Source organism: Hippoglossus stenolepis, chromosome 5 (assembly GCF_022539355.2).
Source record: "Hippoglossus stenolepis isolate QCI-W04-F060 chromosome 5, HSTE1.2, whole genome shotgun sequence".
NCBI lineage: Eukaryota > Metazoa > Chordata > Actinopteri > Pleuronectiformes > Pleuronectidae > Hippoglossus > Hippoglossus stenolepis.
In genome coordinates, this window is record NC_061487.1 from 14,288,282 (window position 1) to 14,314,050 (window position 25,769).

At 40.6% G+C, this 25,769-nt stretch overlaps 4 protein-coding genes, 14 non-coding genes and 1 pseudogene across 19 annotated transcripts; 18 read left to right on the forward strand and 1 right to left on the reverse strand.

Moving 5' to 3' along the window:
- The first annotated feature begins 273 nt into the window (after positions 1-273).
- LOC118109513 (60S ribosomal protein L4-B) lies at positions 274-9,386 on the forward strand. Of its 2 annotated transcripts, none has more exons than XM_047339835.1 (10): positions 274-407; positions 1,165-1,336; positions 6,553-6,659; positions 6,934-7,072; positions 7,361-7,473; positions 7,726-7,855; positions 8,261-8,417; positions 8,624-8,693; positions 8,877-8,997; positions 9,245-9,386. In XM_047339835.1, the coding sequence occupies exons 1-9, from the start codon at positions 405-407 to the stop codon at positions 8,970-8,972; spliced, it is 987 nt and encodes a 328-aa protein (XP_047195791.1). In that variant the 5' UTR covers positions 274-404; the 3' UTR covers positions 8,973-8,997; positions 9,245-9,386. The 2 variants fall into 2 exon arrangements, with proteins under 2 accessions (XP_047195791.1, XP_035012558.1); XM_035156667.2 differs by lacking the exons at positions 6,553-6,659; positions 6,934-7,072; positions 7,361-7,473; ... (3 more) ...; positions 8,877-8,997; positions 9,245-9,386 and adding exons at positions 1,462-1,568; positions 1,843-1,981; positions 2,268-2,392; ... (3 more) ...; positions 3,815-3,935; positions 4,016-4,142.
- Positions 1,656-1,753, forward strand: LOC118110333. The gene has a single exon (XR_004696953.1). It is a non-coding gene; the product is annotated as a small nucleolar RNA SNORD16 (small nucleolar RNA).
- On the forward strand, positions 2,083-2,182 carry LOC118110335. The gene has a single exon (XR_004696955.1). It is a non-coding gene; the product is annotated as a small nucleolar RNA SNORD16 (small nucleolar RNA).
- On the forward strand, positions 3,399-3,469 carry LOC118110324. The gene has a single exon (XR_004696944.2). It is a non-coding gene; the product is annotated as a small nucleolar RNA SNORD18 (small nucleolar RNA).
- On the forward strand, positions 3,676-3,743 carry LOC118110326. The gene has a single exon (XR_004696946.1). It is a non-coding gene; the product is annotated as a small nucleolar RNA SNORD18 (small nucleolar RNA).
- LOC118109514 (60S ribosomal protein L4-B-like) lies at positions 4,965-6,262 on the forward strand. The gene is made up of 4 exons (XM_035156668.2): positions 4,965-5,121; positions 5,493-5,649; positions 5,858-5,927; positions 6,112-6,262. Exons 1-4 carry the CDS (start codon positions 4,986-4,988, stop codon positions 6,205-6,207), a joined length of 459 nt encoding a protein of 152 aa, XP_035012559.2. The 5' UTR covers positions 4,965-4,985; the 3' UTR covers positions 6,208-6,262.
- LOC118110325 lies at positions 5,708-5,778 on the forward strand. The gene has a single exon (XR_004696945.1). It is a non-coding gene; the product is annotated as a small nucleolar RNA SNORD18 (small nucleolar RNA).
- Positions 5,973-6,040, forward strand: LOC118110331. Its single transcript, XR_004696951.2, has one exon. It is a non-coding gene; the product is annotated as a small nucleolar RNA SNORD18 (small nucleolar RNA).
- Positions 6,747-6,844, forward strand: LOC118110334. Its single transcript, XR_004696954.1, has one exon. It is a non-coding gene; the product is annotated as a small nucleolar RNA SNORD16 (small nucleolar RNA).
- LOC118110337 lies at positions 7,176-7,275 on the forward strand. Its single transcript, XR_004696956.1, has one exon. It is a non-coding gene; the product is annotated as a small nucleolar RNA SNORD16 (small nucleolar RNA).
- On the forward strand, positions 8,476-8,546 carry LOC118110322. The gene has a single exon (XR_004696942.1). It is a non-coding gene; the product is annotated as a small nucleolar RNA SNORD18 (small nucleolar RNA).
- LOC118110327 lies at positions 8,739-8,806 on the forward strand. The gene has a single exon (XR_004696947.1). It is a non-coding gene; the product is annotated as a small nucleolar RNA SNORD18 (small nucleolar RNA).
- LOC118109443 lies at positions 8,972-10,361 on the forward strand (annotated as a pseudogene).
- Positions 9,458-9,528, forward strand: LOC118110330. Its single transcript, XR_004696950.1, has one exon. It is a non-coding gene; the product is annotated as a small nucleolar RNA SNORD18 (small nucleolar RNA).
- LOC118110328 lies at positions 9,718-9,785 on the forward strand. Its single transcript, XR_004696948.1, has one exon. It is a non-coding gene; the product is annotated as a small nucleolar RNA SNORD18 (small nucleolar RNA).
- LOC118109444 (60S ribosomal protein L4-like) lies at positions 10,000-11,265 on the forward strand. Its single transcript, XM_035156556.2, has 5 exons — positions 10,000-10,048; positions 10,220-10,376; positions 10,583-10,666; positions 10,849-10,969; positions 11,050-11,265. Exons 1-5 carry the CDS (start codon positions 10,000-10,002, stop codon positions 11,131-11,133), a joined length of 495 nt encoding a protein of 164 aa, XP_035012447.1. The 3' UTR covers positions 11,134-11,265.
- On the forward strand, positions 10,435-10,505 carry LOC118110323. The gene has a single exon (XR_004696943.1). It is a non-coding gene; the product is annotated as a small nucleolar RNA SNORD18 (small nucleolar RNA).
- Positions 10,712-10,779, forward strand: LOC118110329. Its single transcript, XR_004696949.1, has one exon. It is a non-coding gene; the product is annotated as a small nucleolar RNA SNORD18 (small nucleolar RNA).
- map2k1 (mitogen-activated protein kinase kinase 1) lies at positions 11,138-21,017 on the reverse strand. Its single transcript, XM_035156664.2, has 11 exons — positions 20,701-21,017; positions 14,824-15,034; positions 14,163-14,309; positions 13,941-14,018; positions 13,718-13,769; positions 12,954-13,078; positions 12,199-12,406; positions 12,019-12,083; positions 11,814-11,872; positions 11,649-11,694; positions 11,138-11,572 (listed from the first exon to the last, which is right to left on the reverse strand). The coding sequence occupies exons 1-11, from the start codon at positions 20,781-20,783 to the stop codon at positions 11,459-11,461; spliced, it is 1,188 nt and encodes a 395-aa protein (XP_035012555.1). The 5' UTR covers positions 20,784-21,017; the 3' UTR covers positions 11,138-11,458.
- Between the last annotated feature and the right edge of the window lie 4,752 nt (positions 21,018-25,769).

Genomic DNA, 25,769 nt, shown 5'->3' on the forward strand with positions numbered 1-25,769 from the left:
CACTCTGGGATATATAAAAATTAAATGTAAGCAAATTTAAAAACGTTCTGCCAAAAAAAGAAATTGGTTAAGAAAGTAGTTCGGTCTTTACGCCTCGCCTTCGCCAACATGGAGTAAAGAAGTAGTCCCAGGTGCAGCAGCAAACTTTGGAAGTTTTGTTAAAACCTGAGCGCTTGAATAATAATAAATGGCATCTTTATTATTTTATGCACTGATTTGAGTTGTATCACTTGTCTTTCTCTAGGGTCAAGAAAAGTATAGTCGCGATAACGCGCTTGACGGAAGTAGTATGCTCCGAGGCGGAGGCATAAAGCATTCAAGGAGCTTCACCCACTTCCTTTTCACTGTGGCCGCCATAGCAAGAGGAGTGTGTTCCCCGGCGAGCCGAAAACTATCTAACGAAAATGGTGAGAATTAGGCTCATTTTGCCTTCAACCTACTTCACTATACGTATGTGTCATGTCGGTGTTTGTGCTCAGCGAAAATGGCCGCACGGTCTGTCCTTGTTTAGGCTTAAGTTCAGATTTAATTGAGCAGTGAACGTAGAAAGCTCCCGGCTAGCTAAGCTAACACGAGGAGCCATTTTGGATGAGTCGCTTCAGTTTCGCAGTTACACGTGTGGCTTCAGTGGCAGCGCGAGCACAAGCAGCCAGAAGTTACCACACATGTTCACTGCGGCTGTGTTTCTATTTAAGTAAACTAACCGGTGTCTGGTGCTTGTCTCTTCGTGCCCTAAGCAGTCACTGTTATTAACAATGAAAAGGTTTATGTTAAGATTACCTTGCTATGTCACATTAGCATACTTGCGCTAAGCTAAGGAAACCTCATTCTCCGGCCATTTGTAGTAATACGTGGCATCAATGAGCCTGACTTGTAACATGTGGCCATATTTGTTAACGTAAGGTAGGAAGGGGGTTTAATATAACAGCATAATGACTTTTTAAACCCGTGTTTTGTAGATAAATTCGTTTTCACGTGCTATCTGTCCTGATGGCCTGCAACCACAATACGTTTTCTGCAATACCTCATTCATTAAGATCAATCGCAACATGATATTACTGTGTTCACCGTAAATTCATCAGAATCAGAAATACTTTATTGATCCCAGGGGGGCAATCATGTAGCTGTCTGAAGTTTAACACTCGTTTCCGTTCTGCTTCCTAGGCCTGTGCCCGACCCCTGATATCGGTGTATACCGAGAAAGGAGAATCTTCCGGCAAAAATGTTGTCATGCCTGCCGTGTTCAAGGCTCCAATTCGCCCTGATGTTGTGAACTTTGTTCACACCAACATGCGCAAAAACAGCCGCCAGCCTTATGCCGTCAGTGAACTGGCCGGTGAGTATTTCACTTCATTACACTGACCTGGCATGTTGGACCAACTTGTTTTTGACAATGAGTAGCTTGTTGGTGTTCTTGGATAAAATGTGTTAGTGATTTAGATGTGTAATTGTGTATTACAGGTCACCAGACCAGCGCAGAGTCCTGGGGTACAGGAAGAGCTGTGGCCCGTATCCCCCGTGTGAGAGGTGGTGGTACTCACCGATCTGGCCAGGGTGCTTTTGGAAATGTATCCTTTTGGCCACAATAGAACCATTGCTGTTTTAACTCTCTTTGGTATCACTGAATGTGCCACTTGAGACGAAATTGTTAGACTTGCTATGATGGTGTAATTTGCGACTTACTCTGTGATCAGTGACAGATGCCTACTGTCATATGCTGGCACAGATGGCTGACGAACATTGAGTCTGAGCAGGTATTCAATACTTATGAATGTACTTATAATGTACATTAATGACTTATTAAACTCCGGCAGTTGTCAAACCTCCTTGACTATGGTTAAGATGTGTCGTGGAGGTCGCATGTTTGCCCCCACTAAGACTTGGCGTCGCTGGCACCGCAGGATCAACACAACCCAGAAGCGTTATGCCATCTGCTCTGCCCTGGCAGCTTCTGCTCTTCCTGCACTTGTGATGTCCAAAGGTAACATCAAGTAAACGTTTTTTGTAGATTTGCCAAAGTAGTGCATAGAGCCATAAAAATATTGCTGCAAATATTTTTTGGGTAGATATAAACGCTTAACTTGCCATGATGGTGTAATTTGCGTCTGATCCAGTGAACAGTGACGGTAGCCTGCTGTCTTTAAGCTGTCACTTGGTATTGATGTGCCTTAAATTCTGAGCAAGCGCTGGTAAAACCTGTATCTGAAAATTACAACCGATATATGTGTGCATCTTTAGTTGATATTGATTTTTCTTTTGTCTGTTAGGACATCGCATTGAGGAAATCCCAGAGGTCCCACTGGTGGTTGAAGACAAAGTTGAGGGCTACAAGAAGACCAAGGAGGCTGTGCTCCTGCTGAAGAAGCTTAAAGCCTGGAATGATATCAAGAAGGTAATTTTACTTGGATCATAAGTGAAAGGATTTAAGGTTTCAACTATTGTGTGATCTTCAGAAGGGTGATAAGTCAGATTTATAATTGTTTTTGTACCCAAACCATGTCTAGAATTGTGGAAAAATGTACTTACTATACTCAAAGTTTTAGCTTTAATGATTTGTGATCATTAACATATTGTATGATCAATATAGGGACTATATAGTCTTTTTCTCAAACAGGAAATAACGTTGTACATGTACTGTTTTAGGTCTACTCCTCTCAGCGCATGCGTGCCGGTAAGGGTAAGATGAGGAACCGTCGAAGGATCCAACGCAAAGGGCCGTGCATCATCTACAACCAAGATGCTGGTGTCACCAAAGCCTTCAGAAATATCCCAGGTGTGATTGACTTTTGTATCTGATTATTGTCAATATTCTTTGCATTAAGGTTTGCTTAAACAATTTATAATCACTTGGCTTTTATGTCTTTTTTGAGTATTGACTTATCACAGGAACAGTATGTTTGATATTCACTGATATGAAATGAGAGTGATGCTTGTTAGTGGTATAGCCAGTGGCACTGTACTGTCTTCAAACACAAAATATACTGCTGTATTTATGTAGTGGTCCAAGTTTAAATTATAGAATTAGTCAATTTTGTGTTAACTGAACTGTCATTTCAATCATGTCAATTGGCATCATTAACTATAGCTTTAAATGGGGAAAAAACATGAAACTCTTAAGAAAAGATTCAAGATGAAGCCCCATCAGCCTCAGTGTTAAATCATTGCTTGTGCTGTAATCTGCAGGCATCACTCTGCAGAACGTGAACAAACTGAACCTCCTGAGGCTCGCCCCTGGTGGTCACGTTGGACGCTTCTGCATCTGGACTGAGAGCGCTTTCCGCAAGCTGGATGAGCTGTATGGCACCTGGCGTAAACCCGCCACCCTTAAACTGGGCTACAAGTGAGTGTTGAAGTAGTGTTTTCACCCTGTGGCACAAATCAAACTGGTTTTGAACATATTTCAGTGATGAGCTTCCACTTCATGGTCCGTGTTTTTGAATCTCTGTGATATTATAGAAGGTCTGAGTTCTGTTAACTTAAGACTGGTCCATTTCCTTAATATGTTGTTTCCATACATTAACATGCTGTCAATGTCCCTTCTTTCAGCCTCCCAATGCACAAGATGACCAACACAGACCTAAGCAGGATTCTTAAGAGTGAGGAGATCCAGAAAGCACTTTGTGCACCCAAGTAAGCACTACTCAGTTTATAAGTTTTAAATGTTTCATGGCTGGTCCAACATGATGAGTTACTACTTCAGGTCCGTGTTTCTGAACCCTGATAACAAAAGAAGTTCTGAGCGACGCTCTGGGCTAATTACAAACTTTGTTGTTTAGTAGGTCACAGTTAAGAATTGGTTTTATTGTCATTACAGCAAGAAGATCAACCGCAGAGTTCTGAAGAAGAATCCTCTGAAGAACTTGAGGATAATGCTCAAACTGAACCCTTACGCCAAGACAGCAAGACGTAATGCCATCCTCAAGCACGACCCTTCGGTAAGAAGTGCATCAGTTCAAGGTGGAAGCAAAAATCTTAGATGTCATCGATGTAACTAAAACATTGTTTCTTCCTTTAGATCAAGGCCAAGATGCTGAAACCCAAGAAGAAGCCTGGCAGGAAGGGAGCACCTAAAAAAGTCAAGGCATAAATTTATACTAAACAGACTTGAGTTCAGTGATAATAAAACAAGGATTTCAAATTTATGAGTCATTCAAAATTTTATTTCACAACACTTAACACAAAAGATTTGAATCTGTTGGTGCTGAAAGGACATTGAGGCAAAGAGGAATATCAAGCACAAAGGTTGAGCAGCGTTTATAGTTAAATATTTGAAAAAAAGATGGCTTTTCAGGCAGGCCTGCCATATTGCCCATGTAAGTGTTCCATACAGATAATTTCACTAGGCATGTAGGTTTATACAAGTAATATCGAACTATTGATCACACCTTTTTAAACCAATTGAATACTCAATATAAACATACAATTTACCCATAATACAAATCCAGTCAATAGAGGAACTTGGAAAATGGCGGAGCTGATCACATTGCAGTGCCGTGGGTGGGAGTCGCAGGCTGATGGAGTCCGATGGTGCTGCACAACCAGCCGACGAAGTCCACCTGCTCTGCCTCTGACTGCTTGATAAAGGGATGCACCTGGAGGAGGGAGTGTTAAACAGTGTCAGCTTGTCAAAGAGTAGAAAACAAATCATCAGAATGTTAATGCACACTCACCGTCAACTGTTTGATGTCGGCCCTCTCTGAAGGGTTTTTGATCAAACTGAAATGTTACGATGATAAACCTGTAAATGTAATGCATTTTCTCACCACCAGATGGCGATACGTTTAATGTGAACAATCCACTGGTGTTTGATAGCAGTGAAACACTTACCATTTGTTCACAAAGTCCTGAAATTCAGAGTTGAAAATCCCAGGTAGCTTTGGTGGAGGCTGAAAATTGTAGAGTAAATGTATAATCAGCACTGAATAAGTAAAATATGCCATCACACTGCAGACCAAGGCATTTGCACAACACACCAATGTACAGGTATGTTCATCAAGTCAAGCAGCATTCGTCTTACTGGTAAGTGTAAGATGAGGAACCGTCCAAGGATCCAACGCAAAGTGACGTGCATCATCTACAACCAAGACGCTGGTGTCACCAAAGCCTTCAGAAATATCCCAGGTGTGATTGACTGTTAAGACTGAGCATTGTCTCAATATTCTTTGCATTTAGTTTTGCTTAAACAATATATAATCACTTGGCTTTTATCTCTTTTTCTAATGACTTATTACAGGAACAATCTTGTCTCTGATATTCACTGATATGAGAATGATGCATGTCGGTGGAATAGCCAGTGGCACTGCTGTCCTTCAAACAAAGTCTAAATTATAGAATTAATCAGTTGTGTGTCAACTGAACTGTCATTTCAATCATGTCAATTGACATCACTAACTAGCTTTAAATGGATAAACGTGAAACTCATGTGAGAAAAGATTCAAGATGAAGCCCCATCAGCCTCTGTGTTAAATCATTGCTTGTGCTGTAATCTGCAGGCATCACTCTGCAGATCGTGAACAAACTGAACCTCCTGAGGCTCGCCCCTGGTGGTCACGTTGGGCGCTTCTGCATCTGGACTGAGAGCGCTTTCCGCAAGCTGGATGAGCTGTATGGCACCTGGCGTAAACCCGCCACCCTTAAACTGGGCTACAAGTGAGTGTTGAAGTAGTGTTTTCACCCTGTGGCACAAATCAAACTGGTTTTGAACATATTTCAGTGATGAGCTTCCACTTCATGGTCCGTGTTTTTGAATCTCTGTGATATTAAAGAAGGTCTGAGTTCTGTTAACTTAAGACTGGTCCATTTCCTGTTAATATGTTGTTTCCACACATTAACATGCTGTCAATGTCCCTTCTTTCAGCCTCCCAATGCACAAGATGACCAACACAGACCTAAGCAGGATTCTTAAGAGTGAGGAGATCCAGACCCAAGTAAGCACTACTCAGTTTATAAGTTTTAAATGTTTCATGGCTGGTCCAACATGATGATTTACTACTTCAGGTCCGTGTTTCTGAACCCTGATAACAAAAGAAGTTCTGAGCGACGCTCTGGGCTAATTACAAACTTTGTCGTTTAGTAGGTCACAGTTAAGAATTGGTTTTATTGTCATTACAGCAAGAAGATCAACCGCAGAGTTCTGAAGAAGAATCCTCTGAAGAACTTGAGGATAATGCTCAAACTGAACCCTTACGCCAAGACAGCAAGACGTAATGCCATCCTCAAGCACGACCCTTCGGTAAGAAGTGCATCGGTTCAAGATGGAAGCAAAAATCTTAGATGTCATCACACTGTTGTCCTTCAAACAAAGTTTAAATTATAGAATTAATCAGTTGTGTGTTAACTGAACTGTCATTTCAATCATACCAATTGGCATCATTAACTATAGCTTTAAATGGATAAACATGAAACTCTTAAGAAAAGATTCAATACGGTGAGTATTTCACTGCATTACACTGACCTGGCATGTTGGACCAACTTGTTTTTGACAATGAGTAGCTTGTTGGTGTTCTTGGATAAAATGTGTTAGTGATTTAGATGTGTAATTGTGTATTACAGGTCACCAGACCAGCGCCGAGTCCTGGGGTACAGGAAGAGCTGTGGCCCGTATCCCCCGTGTGAGAGGTGGTGGTACTCACCGATCTGGCCAGGGTGCTTTTGGAAATGTATCCTTTTGGCCACAATAGAACCATTGCTGTTTTAACTCTCTTTGGTATCACTGAATGTGCCACTTGAGACGAAATTGTTAGACTTGCTATGATGGTGTAATTTGCGACTTACTCTGTGATCAGTGACAGATGCCTACTGTCATATGCTGGCACAGATGGCTGACGAACATTGAGTCTGAGCAGGTATTCAATACTTATGAATGTACTTATAATGTACATTAATGACATATTAAACTCCGGCAGTTGTCAAACCTCCTTGACTATGGTTAAGATGTGTCGTGGAGGTCGCATGTTTGCCCCCACTAAGACTTGGCGTCGCTGGCACCGCAGGATCAACACAACCCAGAAGCGTTATGCCATCTGCTCTGCCCTGGCAGCTTCTGCTCTTCCTGCACTTGTGATGTCCAAAGGTAACATCCAGTAAACGTTTTTTGTAGATTCGCCAAAGTAGTGCATAGAGAGCCATAGAAATAATGCTGCAAATATATTTTGGGTAGATATAAACGCTTAACTTGCCATGATGGTGTAATTTGCGTCTGATCCAGTGAACAGTGACGGTAGCCTGCTGTCTTTAAGCTGTCACTTGGTATTGATGTGCCTTAAATTCTGAGCAAGCGCTGGTAAAACCTGTATCTGAAAATTACAACCGATATGTGTGTGTGCATCTTTAGTTGATATTGATTTTTCTTGTCTGTTAGGACATCGCATTGAGGAAATCCCAGAGGTCCCACTGGTGGTTGAGGGCTACAAGAAGACCAAGGAGGCTGTGCTCCTGCTGAAGAAGCTTAAAGCCTGGAATGATATCAAGAAGGTAATTTTACTTGGATCATAAGTGAAAGGATTTAAGGTTTCAACTATTGTGTGATCTTCAGAAGGGTGATAAGTCAGATTTATAATTGTTTTTGTACCCAAACCATGTCTAGAATTGGGGAAAAAATGTACTTACTATACTCAAAGTTTTAGCGTTAATGATTTGTGATCATTAACATATTGTATGATCAATATAGGGACTATATAGTCTTTTTCTCAAACAGGAAATAACATTGTACATGTACTGTTTTAGGTCTACTCCTCTCAGCGCATGCGTGCCGGTAAGGGTAAGATGAGGAACCGTCGAAGGATCCAACGCAAAGGGCCGTGCATCATCTACAACCAAGATGCTGGTGTCACCAAAGCCTTCAGAAATATCCCAGGTGTGATTGACTTTTGTATCTGATTATTGTCAATATTCTCTGCATTAAGTTTTGCTTAAACAATTTATAATCACTTGGCTTTTATGTCTTTTTTGAATATTGACTTATCACAGGAACAGTATGTTTGATATTCACTGATATGAAATGAGAGATGCTTGTTAGTGGTATAGCCAGTGGCACTGTACTGTCTTCAAACACAAAATATACTGCTGTATTTATGTAGTGGTCCAAGTTTAAATTATAGAATTATTCAATTTTGTGTTAACTGAACTGTCATTTCAATCATTTCAATTGGCATCACTAACTATAGCTTTAAATGGATAAACGTGAAACTCTTAAGAAAAGATTCAATATGAAGCCCCATCAGCCTCAGTGTTAAATCATTGCTTGTGCTGTAATCTGCAGGCATCACTCTGCAGAACGTGAACAAACTGAACCTCCTGAGGCTCGCCCCTGGTGGTCACGTTGGACGCTTCTGCATCTGGACTGAGAGCGCTTTCCGCAAGCTGGATGAGCTGTATGGCACCTGGCGTAAACCCGCCACCCTTAAACTGGGCTACAAGTGAGTGTTGAAGTAGTGTTTTCACCCTGTGGCACAAATCAAACTGGTTTTGAACATATTTCAGTGATGAGCTTCCACTTCATGGTCCGTGTTTTTGAATCTCTGTGATATTATAGAAGGTCTGAGTTCTGTTAACTTAAGACTGGTCCATTTCCTTAATATGTTGTTTCCACACATTAACATGCTGTCAATGTCCCTTCTTTCAGCCTCCCAATGCACAAGATGACCAACACAGACCTAAGCAGGATTCTTAAGAGTGAGGAGATCCAGACCCAAGTAAGCACTACTCAGTTTATAAGTTTTAAATTTTTCATGGCTGGTCCAACATGATGAGTTACTACTTCAGGTCCGTGTTTCTGAACCCTGATAACAAAAGAAGTTCTGAGCGACTCTGGGCTAATTACAAACTTTGTCGTTTAGTAGGTCATAGTTAAGAATTGTTTTTTATTGTCATTACAGCAAGAAGATCAACCGCAGAGTTCTGAAGAAGAATCCTCTGAAGAACTTGAGGATAATGCTCAAACTGAACCCTTACGCCAAGACAGCAAGACGTAATGCCATCCTCAAGCACGACCCTTCGGTAAGAAGTGCATCAGTTCAAGGTGGAAGCAAAAATCTTAGATGTCATCACACTGCTGTCCTTCAAACGATGTTTACATTATGGAACTAATCAGTTGTGTGTTAACTGAACTGTCCTTGCAATCATGTCAATTGGCATCATTAACTATAGCTTTAAATGGATAAACATGAAACTCATCTGAGAAAAGATTCAACATGATGCCCCATCAGCCTCAGTGTTAAATCATTGCTTGTGCTGTAATCTGCAGGCATCACTCTGCAGAACGTGAACAAACTGAACCTCCTGAGGCTCGCCCCTGGTGGTCACGTTGGGCGCTTCTGCATCTGGACTGAGCGCTTTCCGCAAGCTGGATGAGCTGTATGGCACCTGGCGTAAACCCGCCACCCTTAAACTCGGCTACAAGTGAGTGTTGAAGTAGTGTTTTCACCCTGTGGCACAAATCAAACTGGTGTTAAACATATTGCAGTGATGAGCTTCCACTTCATGGTCCGTGTTTTTTAATCTCTGTGATATTAAAGAAGGTCTGAGTTCTGTTAACTTAAGACTGGTCCATTTCCTGTTGTTGTTTCCATACATTAACATGCTGTCAATGTCCCTTCTTTCAGCCTCCCAATGCACAAGATGACCAACACAGACCTAAGCAGGATTCTTAAGAGTGAGGAGATCCAGACCCAAGTAAGCACTACTCAGTTTATAAGTTTTAAATGTTTCATGGCTGGTCCAACATGATGAGTTACTACTTCAGGTCCGTGTTTCTGAACCCTGATAACAAAAGAAGTTCTGAGCGACGCTCTGGGCTAATTACAAACTTTGTTGTTTAGTAGGTCACAGTTAAGAATTGGTTTTATTGTCATTACAGCAAGAAGATCAACCGCAGAGTTCTGAAGAAGAATCCTCTGAAGAACTTGAGGATAATGCTCAAACTGAACCCTTACGCCAAGACAGCAAGACGTAATGCCATCCTCAAGCACGACCCTTCGGTAAGAAGTGCATCGGTTCAAGATGGAAGCAAAAATCTTAGATGTCATCACACTGCTGTCCTTCAAACAAAGTTTAAATTATAGAACTAATCATTTGTGTTTTAACTGAACTGTCATTTCAATCATGTCAATTGGCATTAACTATAGCTTTAAATGGATAAACGTGAAACTCTTAAGAAAAGATTCAAGATGAAGCCCCATCAGCCTCAGTGTTAAATCATTGCTTGTGCTGTAATCTGCAGGCATCACTCTGCAGAACGTGAACAAACTGAACCTCCTGAGGCTCGCCCCTGGTGGTCACGTTGGACGCTTCTGCATCTGGACTGAGAGCGCTTTCCGCAAGCTGGATGAGCTGTATGGCACCTGGCGTAAACCCGCCACCCTTAAACTGGGCTACAAGTGAGTGTTGAAGTAGTGTTTTCACCCTGTGGCACAAATCAAACTGGTGTTTAACATATTTCAGTGATGAGCTTCCACTTCATGGTCCGTGTTTTTGAATCTCTGTGATATTATAGAAGGTCTGAGTTCTGTTAACTTAAGACTGGTCCATTTCCTTAATATGTTGTTTCCATACATTAACATGCTGTCAATGTCCCTTCTTTCAGCCTCCCAATGCACAAGATGACCAACACAGACCTAAGCAGGATTCTTAAGAGTGAGGAGATCCAGAAAGCACTTTGTGCACCCAAGTAAGCACTACTCAGTTTATAAGTTTTAAATGTTTCATGGCTGGTCCAACATGATGAGTTACTACTTCAGGTCCGTGTTTCTGAACCCTGATAACAAAAGAAGTTCTGAGCGACTCTGGGCTAATTACAAACTTTGTTGTTTAGTAGGTCACAGTTAAGAATTGGTTTTATTGTCATTACAGCAAGAAGATCAACCGCAGAGTTCTGAAGAAGAATCCTCTGAAGAACTTGAGGATAATGCTCAAACTGAACCCTTACGCCAAGACAGCAAGACGTAATGCCATCCTCAAGCACGACCCTTCGGTAAGAAGTGCATCAGTTCAAGGTGGAAGCAAAAATCTTAGATGTCATCGATGTAACTAAAACATTGTTTCTTCCTTTAGATCAAGGCCAAGATGCTGAAACCCAAGAAGATGCCTGGAAAGAATGATAATATTGTGATAATAAAACAAGGATTTCAAATTTGAGTCATGTCGTTCAAAATTTTATTTCACAACACTTAACACAAAAGATTTGAATCTGTTGGTGCTGAAAGGACATTGAGGCAAAGAGGAATATCAAGCACAACGGTTGAGCAGCGTTTATAGTTAAATATTTGATAAAAAGATGGCTTTTCAGGCAGGCCTGCCATATTGCCCACATTAGTTAATTTCACTTGGCATGTAGGTTTGTACACGTAATATAGAACTATTGATCACACAACTTAAACCAATTGAATACTCAATATAAACATACAATTTACCCATAATACAAATCCAGTCAATAGAGGACTTTGGAAAATGGCGGAGCTGATCACATTGCAGTGCCGTGGGTGGGAGTCACAGGCTGGTTGAGTCCGATGGTGCTGCACAACCAGCCGGCGAAGTCCACCTGCTCTGCCTCTGACTGCTTGATAAAGGGATGCACCTGGAGGAGGGAGTGTTAAAGTGTCAGCTTGTCAAAGAGTAGAAAACAAGTCATTAGAATGTTAATGCACACTCACCGTCAACTGTTTGATGTCGGCCCTCTCTGAAGGGTTTTTGATCAAACTGAAATGGAAAGATGATAAACCTGTAAATGTAATGCATTTTCTCACCACCAGATGGCAAGACGTTTTATATGTAGACGATCCACTGGTGTTTGATAGCAGTGAAACACTTCTTCTTACCATTTGTTCACAAAGTCCTGAAATTCAGAGCTGAATATCCCAGGTAGCTTTGGTGGAGGCTGAAAATTGTAGAGTAAATGATCAGCACTGAATATGTAAAATATGGCAATAACAAACTGCAGGCGAAGGATGCAGCACATAATTAGCACCACATACAGGCAAGTTAATCAAGTCAAGATGTGGTGATGTAGTGAGAAACACTCACCTCATTGACTATATAATCAAGCAGCTCAAATATAGCCATCGGTGGCCTGCTCTCAGGTCCGTATGCTGCACCGGAGAAAAAAAGAATTGAATGTGTTGACTGCACTTCACGTTACTCAAGGTCATCAAATAATTTTCTTTCATTTATTGATAGTTTCCCCCAGTGTTACATCAGACTTACAGCTGCCTGGTCTCCCAGGAGGCTGTGGCTTTGGTGAGGACTCGCCGGAGGCTGGCTCTCCTTCCATCAGGAGGCCAAAAATCTGCTCCAGTTCTCTAGCATCAGGTGGTGGGATGGGGAAGCGTCCGATGGCCATTTCCACCAGGGACAGACCCATACTCCAGATGTCCGACTGAACAGAGTAGTGGGTGCCCTGTAAACGCTCAGGCTGCACACAAACGGGAATATAATTAGTACTGCAATTCATATTTTATGGATAAAATATATAAATAGTAAGGTCCAACCACAAATCTGGATTTTACTCGGAGCTACAAATTGTGAACACTCAAAAATATCAGTCCTCCAAACTACTTTATTTATTATTACAAATAAAGAGAAATATAGAAAAACACCCTCACAATGTTTAAGTAAGTGGAAAAAAAATCCGGAATCTGACATAATTTAATGAGTTCTTCCTTGGGTCAAGTCCCACCGTAGAGTCGTAGAGAAATAAATCACAGAATCAAAAAAGCTGGTTAGTACTTTGACACAGAAGATAAATAAATCTAAGGCGCCACATGGCATATCACATAATTTATATAATCGCAGAGCTTATATCCACTTTACCCACTTGTAACATGAAAGGAGAAATAACCTCGACATGGAGCCTTTGTTTTAAGAAAGACCAGTTGATCAGGTCTGTGTCCAAAAATCCTCAAAAGCTAACGTGTGCCTGAATACAGCAGGGAAAGATGAGTGCGTCCGTGTAAACTCACAGACATGTAAGAGCGAGTGCCCACAAAGGAGTTGGCCATGGAGTCTATGAGCTGTCCGCTCACTCCAAAGTCACACAGCTTGATCTCACCGCGGGAATTCACCAGGATGTTGGAAGGCTTGACATCTGAAAGAGGCACATGCAGCATTTAGGAGAACACAGTGGGTAAGTGTTCAGCAGGGAGCAACAGGCAGCGTCCAACAGCTTGTCCATGGACCTGAAACAGGGAATGACTATGAAGTGACACTGCACACTTTGCCTCAAGTAACTTAGAAGAAAAAACAATGTTCAGGACTATGCCCACTGTAATTATTTCTCCTGCTTACACTGACCATTAAAATATCGTCCCCTAGTGTGCTTTCAATGTAACTGATGGCAAACAACATCCAATCTGTTCTGGGCAAAAAAAAAAATCTGAAGCTTGTATGAGTCATCAGCAGTTTGCCGTAGATAAATCCAAAGGATATCTTCCAAAGTTACAGCCTTGTTAGTACAAAATGGCCTCTTTTATTGTCCTCGCACTGCAGCTCCACAGGGAAGCACAACATGGATTTTGGTGGAGAAAGGGGCTGTAACTTTGGAGGAAATCCACTCGACTAACTCATCCTGCCAAAGCTTCAGATTAACTTAACTTTTAAATATATGCTTTTACACACAAGCCAGGTTTCCGTCCCTTCAGTATTGTGTTTACAGTGTTTAAAGGTGATGTAAAAGGGGCCAAACCGTATTTTATTTCCAACATATTTCAGTACATTACTGACTGACCTCTGTGCATGATCTTGTGTTTCTCCCTCAGGTAGGCAAGGCCTTTAATGACCTGGAAAGACAAATATTGCATATCAGCAGAGTAAATACATAGATTCGTTGGCAAAGGGCTACATATGCATCATTATGATCCCAGTTTTATATCCAGAACAACACAAAAATAGCTGTAATGTGACAACCAGAGCACAACACTAGAGAGGAGGAGGTATAAGAAGCTGCTCACAGCGATGCTGACTTTGCCGAGGATCTGCTCTGGTATATTTCCTGCTTTCTTCAGCGACTGGTCCAAGGAGCCGCCGTCCTACAACCAACAAGAGAGAAAAATATGGATATGGATCCTCAGCCTCTAATCATTAAAAATGTAAAGTCTAATTACTCTCTTTCAGTGCCCATGTTGAAGAAACAGGTACTGGCAGCCATATTAATATTAATCATAGAGCTGTACCATGTTCTCCATGCAGATGCTGATCTCTCCATCACTGTAGAAAGCTCCATAGAAGCCCACGATGTAGGGGGAGTTACACTCGTGCAGCACCTGCAGCTCCCTGATGATCTGGTTCCTGATGGCTGGTTTGATCTCCAGGTGGATCAGCTAGAAGGAAAATGTTTTAATATGTGAACTTAAATTGCACTTAAGAGACTGTAGTGCTTGTATTTTTGGACACACTTGTCACCGTAAGGTTTTTTTCCCTCTGTTTTTATTCAAGAGCGTGGTCGGCGCTCGCACTCAAATGTACTCAGATTTCGTGCGCTCCTTCAGCTCTTGGATTTAAAAAAAAATCTGTGCTTGCATTGTTTTATGCACCGTGTCTGTCAAAACTCCCAAAAAACAAATCAATAAGTCCTGCCCTCAAACTGAAATAACTTGCTCTCGAAAAAAGAGAGGCTAAACAGCCCATTTCACACCTGTATTCCATACTGTGCTCGTAGAACAGTGATTTCTATAAAACACGATGTCTGTCCAACATGCTGGGAGGGAAAACAAACTCCATATGTAGTTATGTAATACCACAGTACACATCTCTACTTCTTTCTGAAAGCAAAAAACGCTCCCGGAGTTTTCACTGAACCAAAACCTATGACCAACCATCAGGGCCACAGCGTACCTTCCTCGCCATTATCAGACCGGAGGGTCGGTGTGAGACCTTGAAGACGACTCCTCCGTTGCCTGCACCCAGCTCACAGATCTTCTCGAAGTCATCGTCCTTCAGCTCTCCCACCTTCTGCTTCTGTGTCAGAAAGGCCTCCAGGCGTTTCCGCTGCTGCTCGTCCAACTCAAGCTCCTCGAGTTTCTTCTGCAGAGCCTCCAAGTTTGTTCTTACAAAGAGATAAAGAGAAGCCAGGGAGAGGGATGAGTCACTTGTGTTCTTTCCTAAATGAAAGGTGCTTGAGTTCATTCACAAAGCGTTTCTGCAGGTGCTCTGTGTCTGTTCCCTCAGGAGACGTGCAGTAACCCACGGTGTGTCTATGTACATGTTATAGTGCTTCCTCAGAGGGAACACTGAGCTGAGTGTGTGTCAGCTACTGCTGCACATGCTGCTGGCAACAACCGAAACCACAGCTGGACGACAGAGCCGTGTCGCAGGGAGTGTTTCAGCGTTCGTTCTCAGCCAGATCCCAGTGCGAGGGAGCTCACACTTCCTCTGAGCACTGACGCTGCTCTCCTGGCACTGTTGTCATGGAGATGGATTTCCTTGACTACTCAATTGTAGCGTATACTCTGCTCACCTGCCGCTCTTTGACCTCTCCTCCTCCTCCTCCTTCTCCTCCTCCCCCTTTGTATCAAAAACACGACGCACTGCAGCAAAGTCAGTGTTTATCATGAAGTTTGTGAGGATATAATGAGTGGTTAGGTTATTTTAACTGATTAGATTGGGAAACTTTTTGTTAGTTTTTTGCTGTTTAAAAGATACAGATTTTTGTGCATTGTGAAAGGTTCAGTATGTAAGGTTTAGGTGAAAGGGAAATTGAATATAAAATAATGATGTTTTCACTAGTGTGTTTCATCTAAATTGTATGAATTGTTGTTTTCTTTACCCTAGAATGAGCCCTTTATATTTAGATACTTTATATTTACCTAGGGAGCGGGTCCTCTCTGCGGAAGCTGCCATGTTATTGACAGTCGTCCAGGCTGGTAAAAATAAACACCTTTTGAGTTTTTATGACAACTGAAGACTGCCACAGGTTCTCATTCATGTTTGGCAGGAGAGGGTGAGGTGAGGGGTATTTAGCTGCAACATGCAACTTCACCACTAGATGTCACTGAATTCTACACACTGAACCTTTAAAATAATCAAAAATGCCCCCAAATAAGCATCACATTACAAAATATTTCATCCTGAAAATGACTAATGAATCAAACATAAGTGTGCATGATTTGAGCACATCGTGTCTGCACATGTGTTCTTATTCAGACAGAACACTAATCTTATGTAAGGTCAGTCATCTGCAGCCACTTGCTATGCTTCCATGTTTGGATTAAATTGTATAACAATCATCTGGTGATAATAAGGAGTTTTTTTTTCCTTTTCTTCTTTTTGTCACGACTCAGCAGAGAGTAGCCATGGCAGCAGAGCATAGTACGCTCGCCTCTCTGCGGCTCCAGCACACAGCAAAGAGAGGGTTAAGTGGTTGTGTTCCTGACAACAGGCCTGCATATCCATGGAGACAAGGTGCTGAGTTTGAGTTGGCTGTGGGTGGCGTGGGCGTTTTGTCGACTGAAGAGCTGGAGGTGGAGGAGGATGGAGATGCTGAGGAGAGGAGCGGGGCCTGAAACACACTCCACACTATGTGTGGGAGGGACTGTACGGCTGCTGCACACTGCAAACCACACACACACACACCTCCATCCTTTAGGTGTAAGAGGAAAAGAGCAGGGTGCAGCACTGGCCCTTTCTGCCTTCATCCACACAACGAGCAGAAGTTAAATACAAGCGATGAAATATTTCTGCATCTTCGCCATTGAGCGCGAGAAAGAAGGTGACATCACTGCTACGTGTTATAAGTTACATTTATCAAAATCAATATTTCTTACACTATAAAAGCTTTTTCCAACAATTTTTGCCCAAGAAAAGCAAATTATAGTTACATAAAACTAAAATTCTGTGACACCTTTTAAGATTGAATCTAAATAAATGAAACTAGATCAGCTTGAGAGGCTGCAGTTAAGACCTCTGCTGTACCACCAGACCTAACAATATGGATCATGAAGGATGGATTTAGTATCAGAAGACAGGAGCGTGGCAGAATGAGCTTTTCTTCTGGTGCTGAGCATCAGTCATTAGGGGCCCAAGGAAAAAAGATTGCTGTATCATTCTTGCTTCTCCCCTTATAAAATCTGAGATGAGAAAATCTGACAAAATGCACATAAATAGCATAGTTTTATGTTTCACAAGGAAAGCATGATTTATTTTTAGTTTGAAAACTCAGCATCACAAGCTGTGGTTTCTTTATTCGTGGATTTGTATTAAGCCTCTACAGCCTATACAAAGAAATTATAACAATACTTTTTAAATAATAAACTCTGATGGTTAGATTATTTAATTCCCTACAGATTAGAGACAGAGATACTTCAGTCTGGATGTATGTGATAGTAGGATGTTATCCAAGATATTTGTCCAGGTGTCTTTTTACCTTAAATATGTCCTTTCCCCCTAAATATGTAAAGTGTCCTTGGGTCCCTTGAAAGTCACTATAGAAATCTACATTGTTATGATTATTAGTAGTAGTAGTAGCAAATGGCTTGAACAAGTCTCTCCAGAACTTGTTGTTTTTATTTGTCCGCAGATGTCCTCTCATAGTGTCACATGACATTATGTGGGCCACTCAACTGTTCTCCTGAGGCTTCCAGCCATTTCCCACTGAGGAAGCATTTGGCGGACTGGACTGGCAAATCCTCCTCGGCAGTGTGGAGTGGACTGGTTTCAGTAGGAGGCTCGTCCATCGCACTGAGCTCATCCACACACATTATGCAACCTCCTGTGTGCTGGTCCAGTTCATTTCTAAGTGCCTGTTTTGAAACATGAGCTGTTTCTCTGCCCTGCATTCAAAACAACTTGTAGTTTTTTTTGTTAGATTAAGCTATAATATTGATTTTGTATACCAAATTTAAATTTTGGGTTTATATATACATCTTTATACAGAATATCACGATATATACAATTGTTTTGCAGAGGAAAACTGTAGGAGAGCACCCACCGTGAATGAGAGCTGTTCACAAAATATTGTATTATTGATACTGGCCATGATGCTGGCAAGTCAATACTAGTGGAATGCTGTGGTCAGTGATTCAGCAGATATACAAACTGCATCTTTGAGCCCACAGACACCAGCACAGCAATGATTCATCTCCTTCCTAAACCTGAAAAGGCTTGACAAAGATCCTTGCGCTCCAGAAACAAATGCATTCTTCCACTTCAGGCTCCTTAAAGTCCAAAACAGAAATGAAGAAACACTAGATATTTCTGTGATGATGACCTCTCAGACTCTGACACTGGGCACAAGGAGATTACCATGTATTGGTCCAATAGGTTCAGATACCCTTTCATCACCTCAATGCAGCCGACATTAATATCATTTATATTACCTCTCCATTTATGTTGGACGCTGCCTTTTCTCATGAATGTTTTAAATACTGTTATTTTGTTGATGTGCTCTGTTACACCTGACCTGCGACATTCACTCACTTGCGACTTCCCCCTTTTTTCTCACTCTTGTCGAGAGCTAAGAACAGAGGACGTTGCATCATGAGAGGCCCTTTGAGGCAAACTTTGATTTGTGAATATGGACTGTACGAATAAAATATGACTGATTGATTTTTCATTTGGGTCTTAAATAAGCTGCAATAGTTGTAGTCTATACTGAAGGTCAGACATAGATATAGTTCTTAAAAACACAGGACTTTTAAAGCTGAAATGATATATTACACATACACATACACACACGGACATGCACACGCACTCACTCACTCACTGCATATATGTTGCAATATATTGATATTTGGTTTGTGGATTTAGACAATGAAGATACCATCTAACATACAATAAGATCATTATAAGACAAATTATATTTTACTTCAAATACTTGAAACTGCTTTGTAACTACAGCACATTTTACCTTTTTTGCTTTTTCATGTGGGCGTGTTAAAGTTTAGATTTATACCATGTACGGGAACAAGAGCGGCAGACCGGTCGTCTACCATCACTGGACTTTATCCTCACAGCCTAAAGTATGGAGCCACAGAAAACTGACTTTTTATGGTAAAGAGGACTGAGCAACACCAGACTGCATGACTTTACTGTCAGCAGGACGTCAGTCTGAATGCCACGGTGCACACACACACACACACACACACACACACACACACACACACACACACACACACACACACGCACACACACACACACGCACACACACACAGCAGCAGCAGCAGCAATGTGCACTCATGTCAAAGGCAAAGGCACCATTCCATTGTTCAACACTATTACACATTAGCTAATATGTATTTGTATGATACTTCACGTGTCCACATAAACCTAAGTGAGTCGGCTTGTGTCGACTAATTTCTGTCACTGAATGAATCAATTCATTTTCTTGGATTCATTGATCCCCTGATTCTGATGAAATGTGTGAATGTGTTTGTCCAAAATAATAAGTAAAATGTTTTCAGTCCTTAAAAAGAGAAATCGAAATATTTCCTGGCTGCAGCCCAATGAACTTGAAATATCTGTAACAGTAGAAAGTAACAAATGGATTTACATTTATTAGATTTTGTACAGTTAAGTGCAAATGACACAAAATGGCTTCGATCTGATGATGAAACAATGAAGTATTCCGCCTCTACAACACATTAGAAAAGCAGCCATCACGGGGATGACAGGTTATGTAATGCTCATCTCATCTGGTGCAGCTTGTTGCTGGACTGACTGAGCTCTTCTCTGTGAGCTGACAACTAGAGCACCGTGTCCCAACAGTTTAACGTCTCCATTACCGTGTTTGGTCAAAGGGTGGTGGGAACAGGCCAGTACACAAAACTTCTACAACACATAGAAACATCCCCTCTACATGCTGCCTCCCTGCTGAGGTCAATGTCTGACTAGTCACTGTCCAGTTAGAGTGATGGAGCGTCCCACACAGCAGTGACACAATGGAGAGACAACCTGAGGACCATGTTGGAGCATTAATGTTGTAACAAGGTGCATTTATGAGGGTTTGGCTTCGAGAAGCTGTAAGATCGAGTGCAGTCATAATGATTTCAGCAGCCAAATATCTTTAGTGCTTGAAATGAATAATTGATTGATAGAAAATCTGATAATAAATTAACCGTTTGCAGTCATTTGACATAAGACAAAATGCCAACAATTTACTGGTCTCAGCTGTTTGTATATGAGGATTTGCTGGATTTCTCTGCTTCACCTCATACAAAAACAACTTTTGCTGTTAATGCCGGAAAACAAGGATTTCTTTATTGTTCAGTTGATTGAAAGAAAATCAATCACCAACAATTTTTATAATATATTTGTTTTGGACAATTTACTGTTTGAAGATGTTGACTTGAGGTTATGAATATCTTTCATTATTTTTCAGAGATTGTTGTCGTATAGGTAGAGGTGATTACTAGATTTATTGAAATAAATCGAATAAACTAATAAATCCACAATAATATAATTGTTGCTTCTCTAGTCTATGCTGTATATTTGAAGATTTTCACCCTTGGCTCTGACATCCAATGATAATTGGATAATCAATTATTCAATAGATGAAAATCATCAGTTGCAGCCCTATTGCAAACCTTGGTATACACACACACGCACACACACACACACACACACAAACGTGAGACAGAAGTTCACACACACACTGTTCAGTCTGTATGTTGCTGCCAGCTGTGTTTGGCCTTAGCAGCACAAACAGCATCAATCGGACGTCGATCCGCTATCGATGATCGATCAGTGTGTGGGTGGAAGATGAACGCTGTCACTCACTCCGTGGCTCCGGTGCCGTTGATAGTGTTTCCATCCGGGATCGGGTTGAGTTGGATCGGCTCCGGCTTCCTTCTTTTCTGCATGTTCCACACCGAAGACACACACACACACTACAGCAGCGGAGTGGACGGATGAGCCGAGGAGCACCAACACACACACACACACAGACACACACAGACACACACACGCACCCACACACACACACACGTACACACACACGCACACAGGGAGGTCAGGGCTGTGAGGGAGGAAGTGAGCAGCTCTGAGGGTACACACACCTTCTTCTTATTAATGGGCGGATGGTGGATGTGAATGATGAGACGTCACAACATTCACACTCCTTCCCTCTGCTGGTCATGGGTGGTATTACAATGTAGAAACCACAACAACAGAGCACAGGTGGGCGCAGGGATGGAGGAACCAGTTCGACCAGAACGATTTTCTATTCAACAGATCATTATATAGCTCATGTTCATTTCCTGGAGACGTTTACTTCCTGCATGTTTCAGATTCAGATGACTTTACTGATCCAATAGGAGGACAATTCATTTGCAGCTTATCCCCGTTCACGATCACACAAACAACATCCAATATGAGCACAGGTCAACAAACAAACAGAGGTCAGTGAAGGACATCAGGATTAAGATTAAGGAGGTAAAATAAATAACCATAGAAGACAATAATTAGATAATAAATAAACATTTATTATTCAAAAGATGTAATTTAAAATATGTACTGTCTGAGTTTAGCCACTGAATATGCAGCCTGGTATTAGGACGTGGTGTTTACGTACTGGTGTCCCATCGCTTTTTGGAATTGAAATACCAATTTACGCTAATTTACAAAACCATATAACTTCTTCCTACATATGCAAAACATGTGAAACAAAAAAATATACAAAATATATATTTTATAATATACAGTATTATATATATATATATTGTAATATTATTCAAAAATTCAACAAAATAGATCAAATTAAACTAACTTAATTTAATTTAAATCATTTTAAACATAAATTCAATTATTAATTGAACTAAGTCCAACTAAATATATTAGATTGAATTAACTAAAGTAAAAGGACCAATATAGCGATGTGAAAATACTCTTATACACATAAAGGTCATGCATTCATTATTAGAGTCACGTAGGTTCTGGTGCTCCTAACCAAACAGTAATTGATATCAAACTTACTAACAGCCTTTATAAATACATTTGCCTTATCATTGTCCTGTTGCTTGTGTCAGAGGCAGTAAAATCTCTCTTAATCTTAAACAGCACAATTATAAGAAATGTGATCATCAGAATTTATAAAATCATTTGTTAATCTCCTGATAACATTTTCTCTATTGCTGACAAAACCTGGACCAAATTCAAAGCTACCACTTATGACTTGTGAACCTTTAGGCAACAAAGAAACATCTGCATCGGCTTGATTGGGAAATCTAAATCAAATTATCATCAATCAACTGACAGCTCCATAAAAATCACATTACTGACCAAGATCATCTGTGGTTGAAGCTTTTAATCACCATTTCTATTCTAATGGCCTTTATATGATCTGTCTGCAGATTAAACTGTAGTCAGTTACCACATCTGTCCAGAAGAGGGAGTCCTCAATACACGAGCTTCCCCTGACTTCAAAATTTCCCTTTAATTTTGTGAGCAGTGAAGTTTACAAAGCTCAGTTGACATTTAAAACACACTGCAGATAATCTTGACAGTTATCGTCGTCATCTAATTTCCCTTTAATCTGTCCATATTTATCTCATATCTTGAATCCGACTCTTTTACAGGGAGGAATCCAGCTTTGTGGAAAAGTTCACCTGCACAAAGGTGGTGACGTCTCTGACCCTAACATCTTCCAATACACAAACTCCCTTTTTATGAAAAGTCCTAGACTATACAACCAACAGTATATCTCTATACAATGTTGAATATAAATTAAATAATGAATGCACTGTAAAAGTTGAGTTAACTACATACTTATTGCGAGAGCCCCAAAAAAAGAATAAAGCTGAATAATAATACGCTTTATTCCAGATCTCTTTTCCAACCATTATGTTCTCAGAAATATTGAAAGTATTCAATATAACAATAATACATTTCTGTTCATCTCCATCCTGAAATGTATTATTTAAATGTAACAGTGTTTCAGGTAGTTCACATTCTTCCTGGACGTCAGTACATGATATATTCAAATCAAAAGGTACAAAATTAACGACTGGAAACATTAAAAAAAGAATGAGTTTGTTTCATGTTGACTGTTTTCTGTTGGAGTAAATGCTTCTATTGCTGATTTGAAAACATTTTTCATGCGATTGATTCATTATCATTCATATATGATCAGGACGGAATACATCTTATAATCAATGGCACTTTATATCACCGGTTCTTCCAGTTTTTTATGTCTGCGTGTATTGTATGCAATGTGTGTCAAATGTGTATTTTCCTTTATATGACATGTTGCTATGCATCAAGTGGAGTAGCACTATCAACACTGTTGTATCATAATACAACGACAATAAAGGCTTTCTAATCTATTCTATTCTATTCTAAAAGAGGCCAAATCTTAAGAACGTTCATTTAAAGCTTTTCCACAATTTCATCCACTGCTCAACATGAATCCAAACCTCCAGCGTTTTCCTTTCTTACTCAGTTACTCAGAAAAATCCGATTTTGAAGACAGCCCTGTAAAAGGATCCTAACATTTCAGGCTATCATCACCCTCTCTGACATCCTGTACATGCTCTGCCTCTCTTTTATTTATTTCAGTCCAGAATCACCAGGGCTTCAGTATCTGATTTCATTCACAGCAATATCCTCCCCTCTCTATATGTCCCCTTACACATTTGGTATCTATCATTATTGTTGACGCGCGCTGTGGTTGTTCAGAGGATTAAAATAAGCTTTCGATGATTCTTTTCATATTGTACTAGAGTCCTGAACTCAAGACTTATGTGCTCCGACGCCCTGCATTTTTTCTTTCCCCGCCAATGTCCCGCTCAGCATTTAAATGTCTTTAGACTGTAGAGACTGTAGCAATCAAATGAATGAATATCAAAATAAAGAAATTGCCCATAAAAATGTCTGATGTATTCATTTTTTTAATAAAAAAAATCTATTCTCTTCTTTTTTAGGGTCATACAGTATCTGGTTGTTTGACCTCTATGGAAACAAAAAATAGCTATGAGACAGGAGCTCATCACCCTCTCTAATGAATGATGTGTCAGCTGTCAGTGTAGCAGCACAACGTAGATTAGATATAAAGTGGAACTTAAAACTGGCTGCCATTTTTACATTCTGCTCTGAAGTCTCCACACATTGTCCTGACAGACACAAGGCCACTGAGCCGTGCCCAGTTTACCAAAAGCATCCTGCTGCCAAAATCATCTTTTTCTTCATAAACCAGGACTGACAGAGAGGAAAGATTGGTCGTGTCCTATCTGGGGCCCATGGACAGGAACCGTGTGAATTCTAAGTTGCTTTTGACAAATTGGCTTGTGGCCGCTCAAGCATATCAGACCTGACTACAATCCTGGTCTCCCACATGGACCATAAAACATCTACACCGCTGGTTTCTCTCCCTGGGGGTCTCGACTGCCACAGCTTGTTGCAAGATGATTATTAAAGGGCAAGAAAATAAGAGAAAAACAAAAAAATAGCAGCTCACAACTTATGAGCCTGTGATGAAGGGCTGCAAGTACAGTGGATATTGGTTTGTCTTAGGGATTTAAAGGCAGGGAATGCTGTGAGAGGAGTACAATACACTTTATATATTATTTGCTATATATTTCAATACATTGCACCTGTGGGGATAGTGTTGTAGTAATGTAACAGACATTATTACATTTGATGAAATGATGATACTGAATATTTTCTAACTCTTTTCTATTGGTTTTGTCCATGGACTTCACACTTCTGCACACTGACAGCTGTTATGTTTAGCTGTGTTATGTTCAGGGTCTGTTCATTTGTCCCAACCTTGTAAACACGATATCTCAAGAATGCCTTGAGAGAATTTCTTTAAATTTGGTCCAAGTGTTCAGTTGGACTCACAGATGAACTGTTTTCAATTCGGTGGTCAAAGGTCAAAGATCAAGGTCACTGTGACCTCACAAAACCTGTTTTTGATCTTACCCTAACCCTGATGTCGGCCTTGTAGGTGGTTACTATGCTGCCCCCTGCTGGAATGAGCACTTAATAGATATAAAATCAGTTTCAACCATAACTGGCTCTAATAAGAAGCTCAAAACTGCTCACTTTATCTTGCACTTGAGTTGACATGCCCTGTTTTTGTGCTTGAATACTGTTTGCATGCAGTCTTTTTAATGTTTTTAATATTTTATCCCTTTTATTGTTTTTGATGCTTCTTTTATTTCTGTGTATGTTAACGCACAATATAAATGTATTTTCCTGTTTGTCCCCTTTTTGCTGTTAGTCCCCTCATTGCAAGCCTGCGTGCATGTGTGTGTGTGGTCCAGGTATTTCTGGTGTTGTGGGGACCTAAATCTGTTTACACATTATGGGGACTTGTGTTCCTTATGGGGACAAAAATGAGGTCCCCGTAAGGTAAATCATTACATTTTCAGGTTAGGATTTGGCAAGAAAAAACTAAAAAGGAAATCAATGTAAGTCAGTGTAAAGCCCTGTGTGTGTGTATGTGTGTTTGCTCTTTGTAACTGTTTCACATCTACTCATCAACCAATCATCTATTGTCAGTATATGAGCAGCCAGTCTTTAAAAGCTCTTATTTGAAAGGATCAACAGAAAACAAAGAGAAACCAAGGAGAGAAAAAAAATATGCTTCAGGAGAGGATTTGTTTTTGGTTGTTTTTTTTTACAAAAAAATAGAACGTACTGTTATGGATTTTTGTATTTGTTACACACCATAATCTACAGCAGCCATTGGTGATGAGAAGGTGGAGCTGTGATAGAGATAAAACTGAGCTAAAGGCAACTGTTTCTTGTGTTACACTTGGGCACATGTGGTTGATCAGGAGCACACAGAGGACGTCATGCACTGAATGTGACTGTTGAGGCAGAAAAGGTTCCTGTGAATGACCGAG

What these genes read in the sequence shown, in the direction of transcription:
- LOC118109513 (XM_035156667.2), top strand. An exon ending in TGCCGTCAGTGAACTGGCCG is followed by an intron (nt 1,337 to 1,461) that starts GTGAGTATTTCA and finishes TGTGTATTACAG; the next exon opens with GTCACCAGACCAGCGCAGAG. An exon ending in AAAGCACTTTGTGCACCCAA is followed by an intron (nt 3,631 to 3,814) that starts GTAAGCACTACT and finishes TTGTCATTACAG; the next exon opens with CAAGAAGATCAACCGCAGAG.
- LOC118109514 (XM_035156668.2), top strand. Translation starts at nt 4,986, where the DNA reads ATGTTCATCAAGTCAAGCAGCATTCGTCTTACTGGTAAGTGTAAGATG. An exon ending in AGCCTTCAGAAATATCCCAG is followed by an intron (nt 5,122 to 5,492) that starts GTGTGATTGACT and finishes TGTAATCTGCAG; the next exon opens with GCATCACTCTGCAGATCGTG. An exon ending in ACCCTTAAACTGGGCTACAA is followed by an intron (nt 5,650 to 5,857) that starts GTGAGTGTTGAA and finishes CCCTTCTTTCAG; the next exon opens with CCTCCCAATGCACAAGATGA.
- LOC118109444 (XM_035156556.2), top strand. Translation starts at nt 10,000, where the DNA reads ATGGAAGCAAAAATCTTAGATGTCATCACACTGCTGTCCTTCAAACAA. An exon ending in ACCCTTAAACTGGGCTACAA is followed by an intron (nt 10,377 to 10,582) that starts GTGAGTGTTGAA and finishes CCCTTCTTTCAG; the next exon opens with CCTCCCAATGCACAAGATGA. An exon ending in TCCTCAAGCACGACCCTTCG is followed by an intron (nt 10,970 to 11,049) that starts GTAAGAAGTGCA and finishes TTCTTCCTTTAG; the next exon opens with ATCAAGGCCAAGATGCTGAA.
- map2k1 (XM_035156664.2), bottom strand. Translation starts at nt 20,783, where the DNA reads ATGCAGAAAAGAAGGAAGCCGGAGCCGATCCAACTCAACCCGATCCCG. An exon ending in TCGGCAAAGTCAGCATCGCT is followed by an intron (nt 13,770 to 13,940) that starts GTGAGCAGCTTC and finishes TTGTCTTTCCAG; the next exon opens with GTCATTAAAGGCCTTGCCTA. An exon ending in ACACAAGATCATGCACAGAG is followed by an intron (nt 13,079 to 13,717) that starts GTCAGTCAGTAA and finishes TGCCTCTTTCAG; the next exon opens with ATGTCAAGCCTTCCAACATC.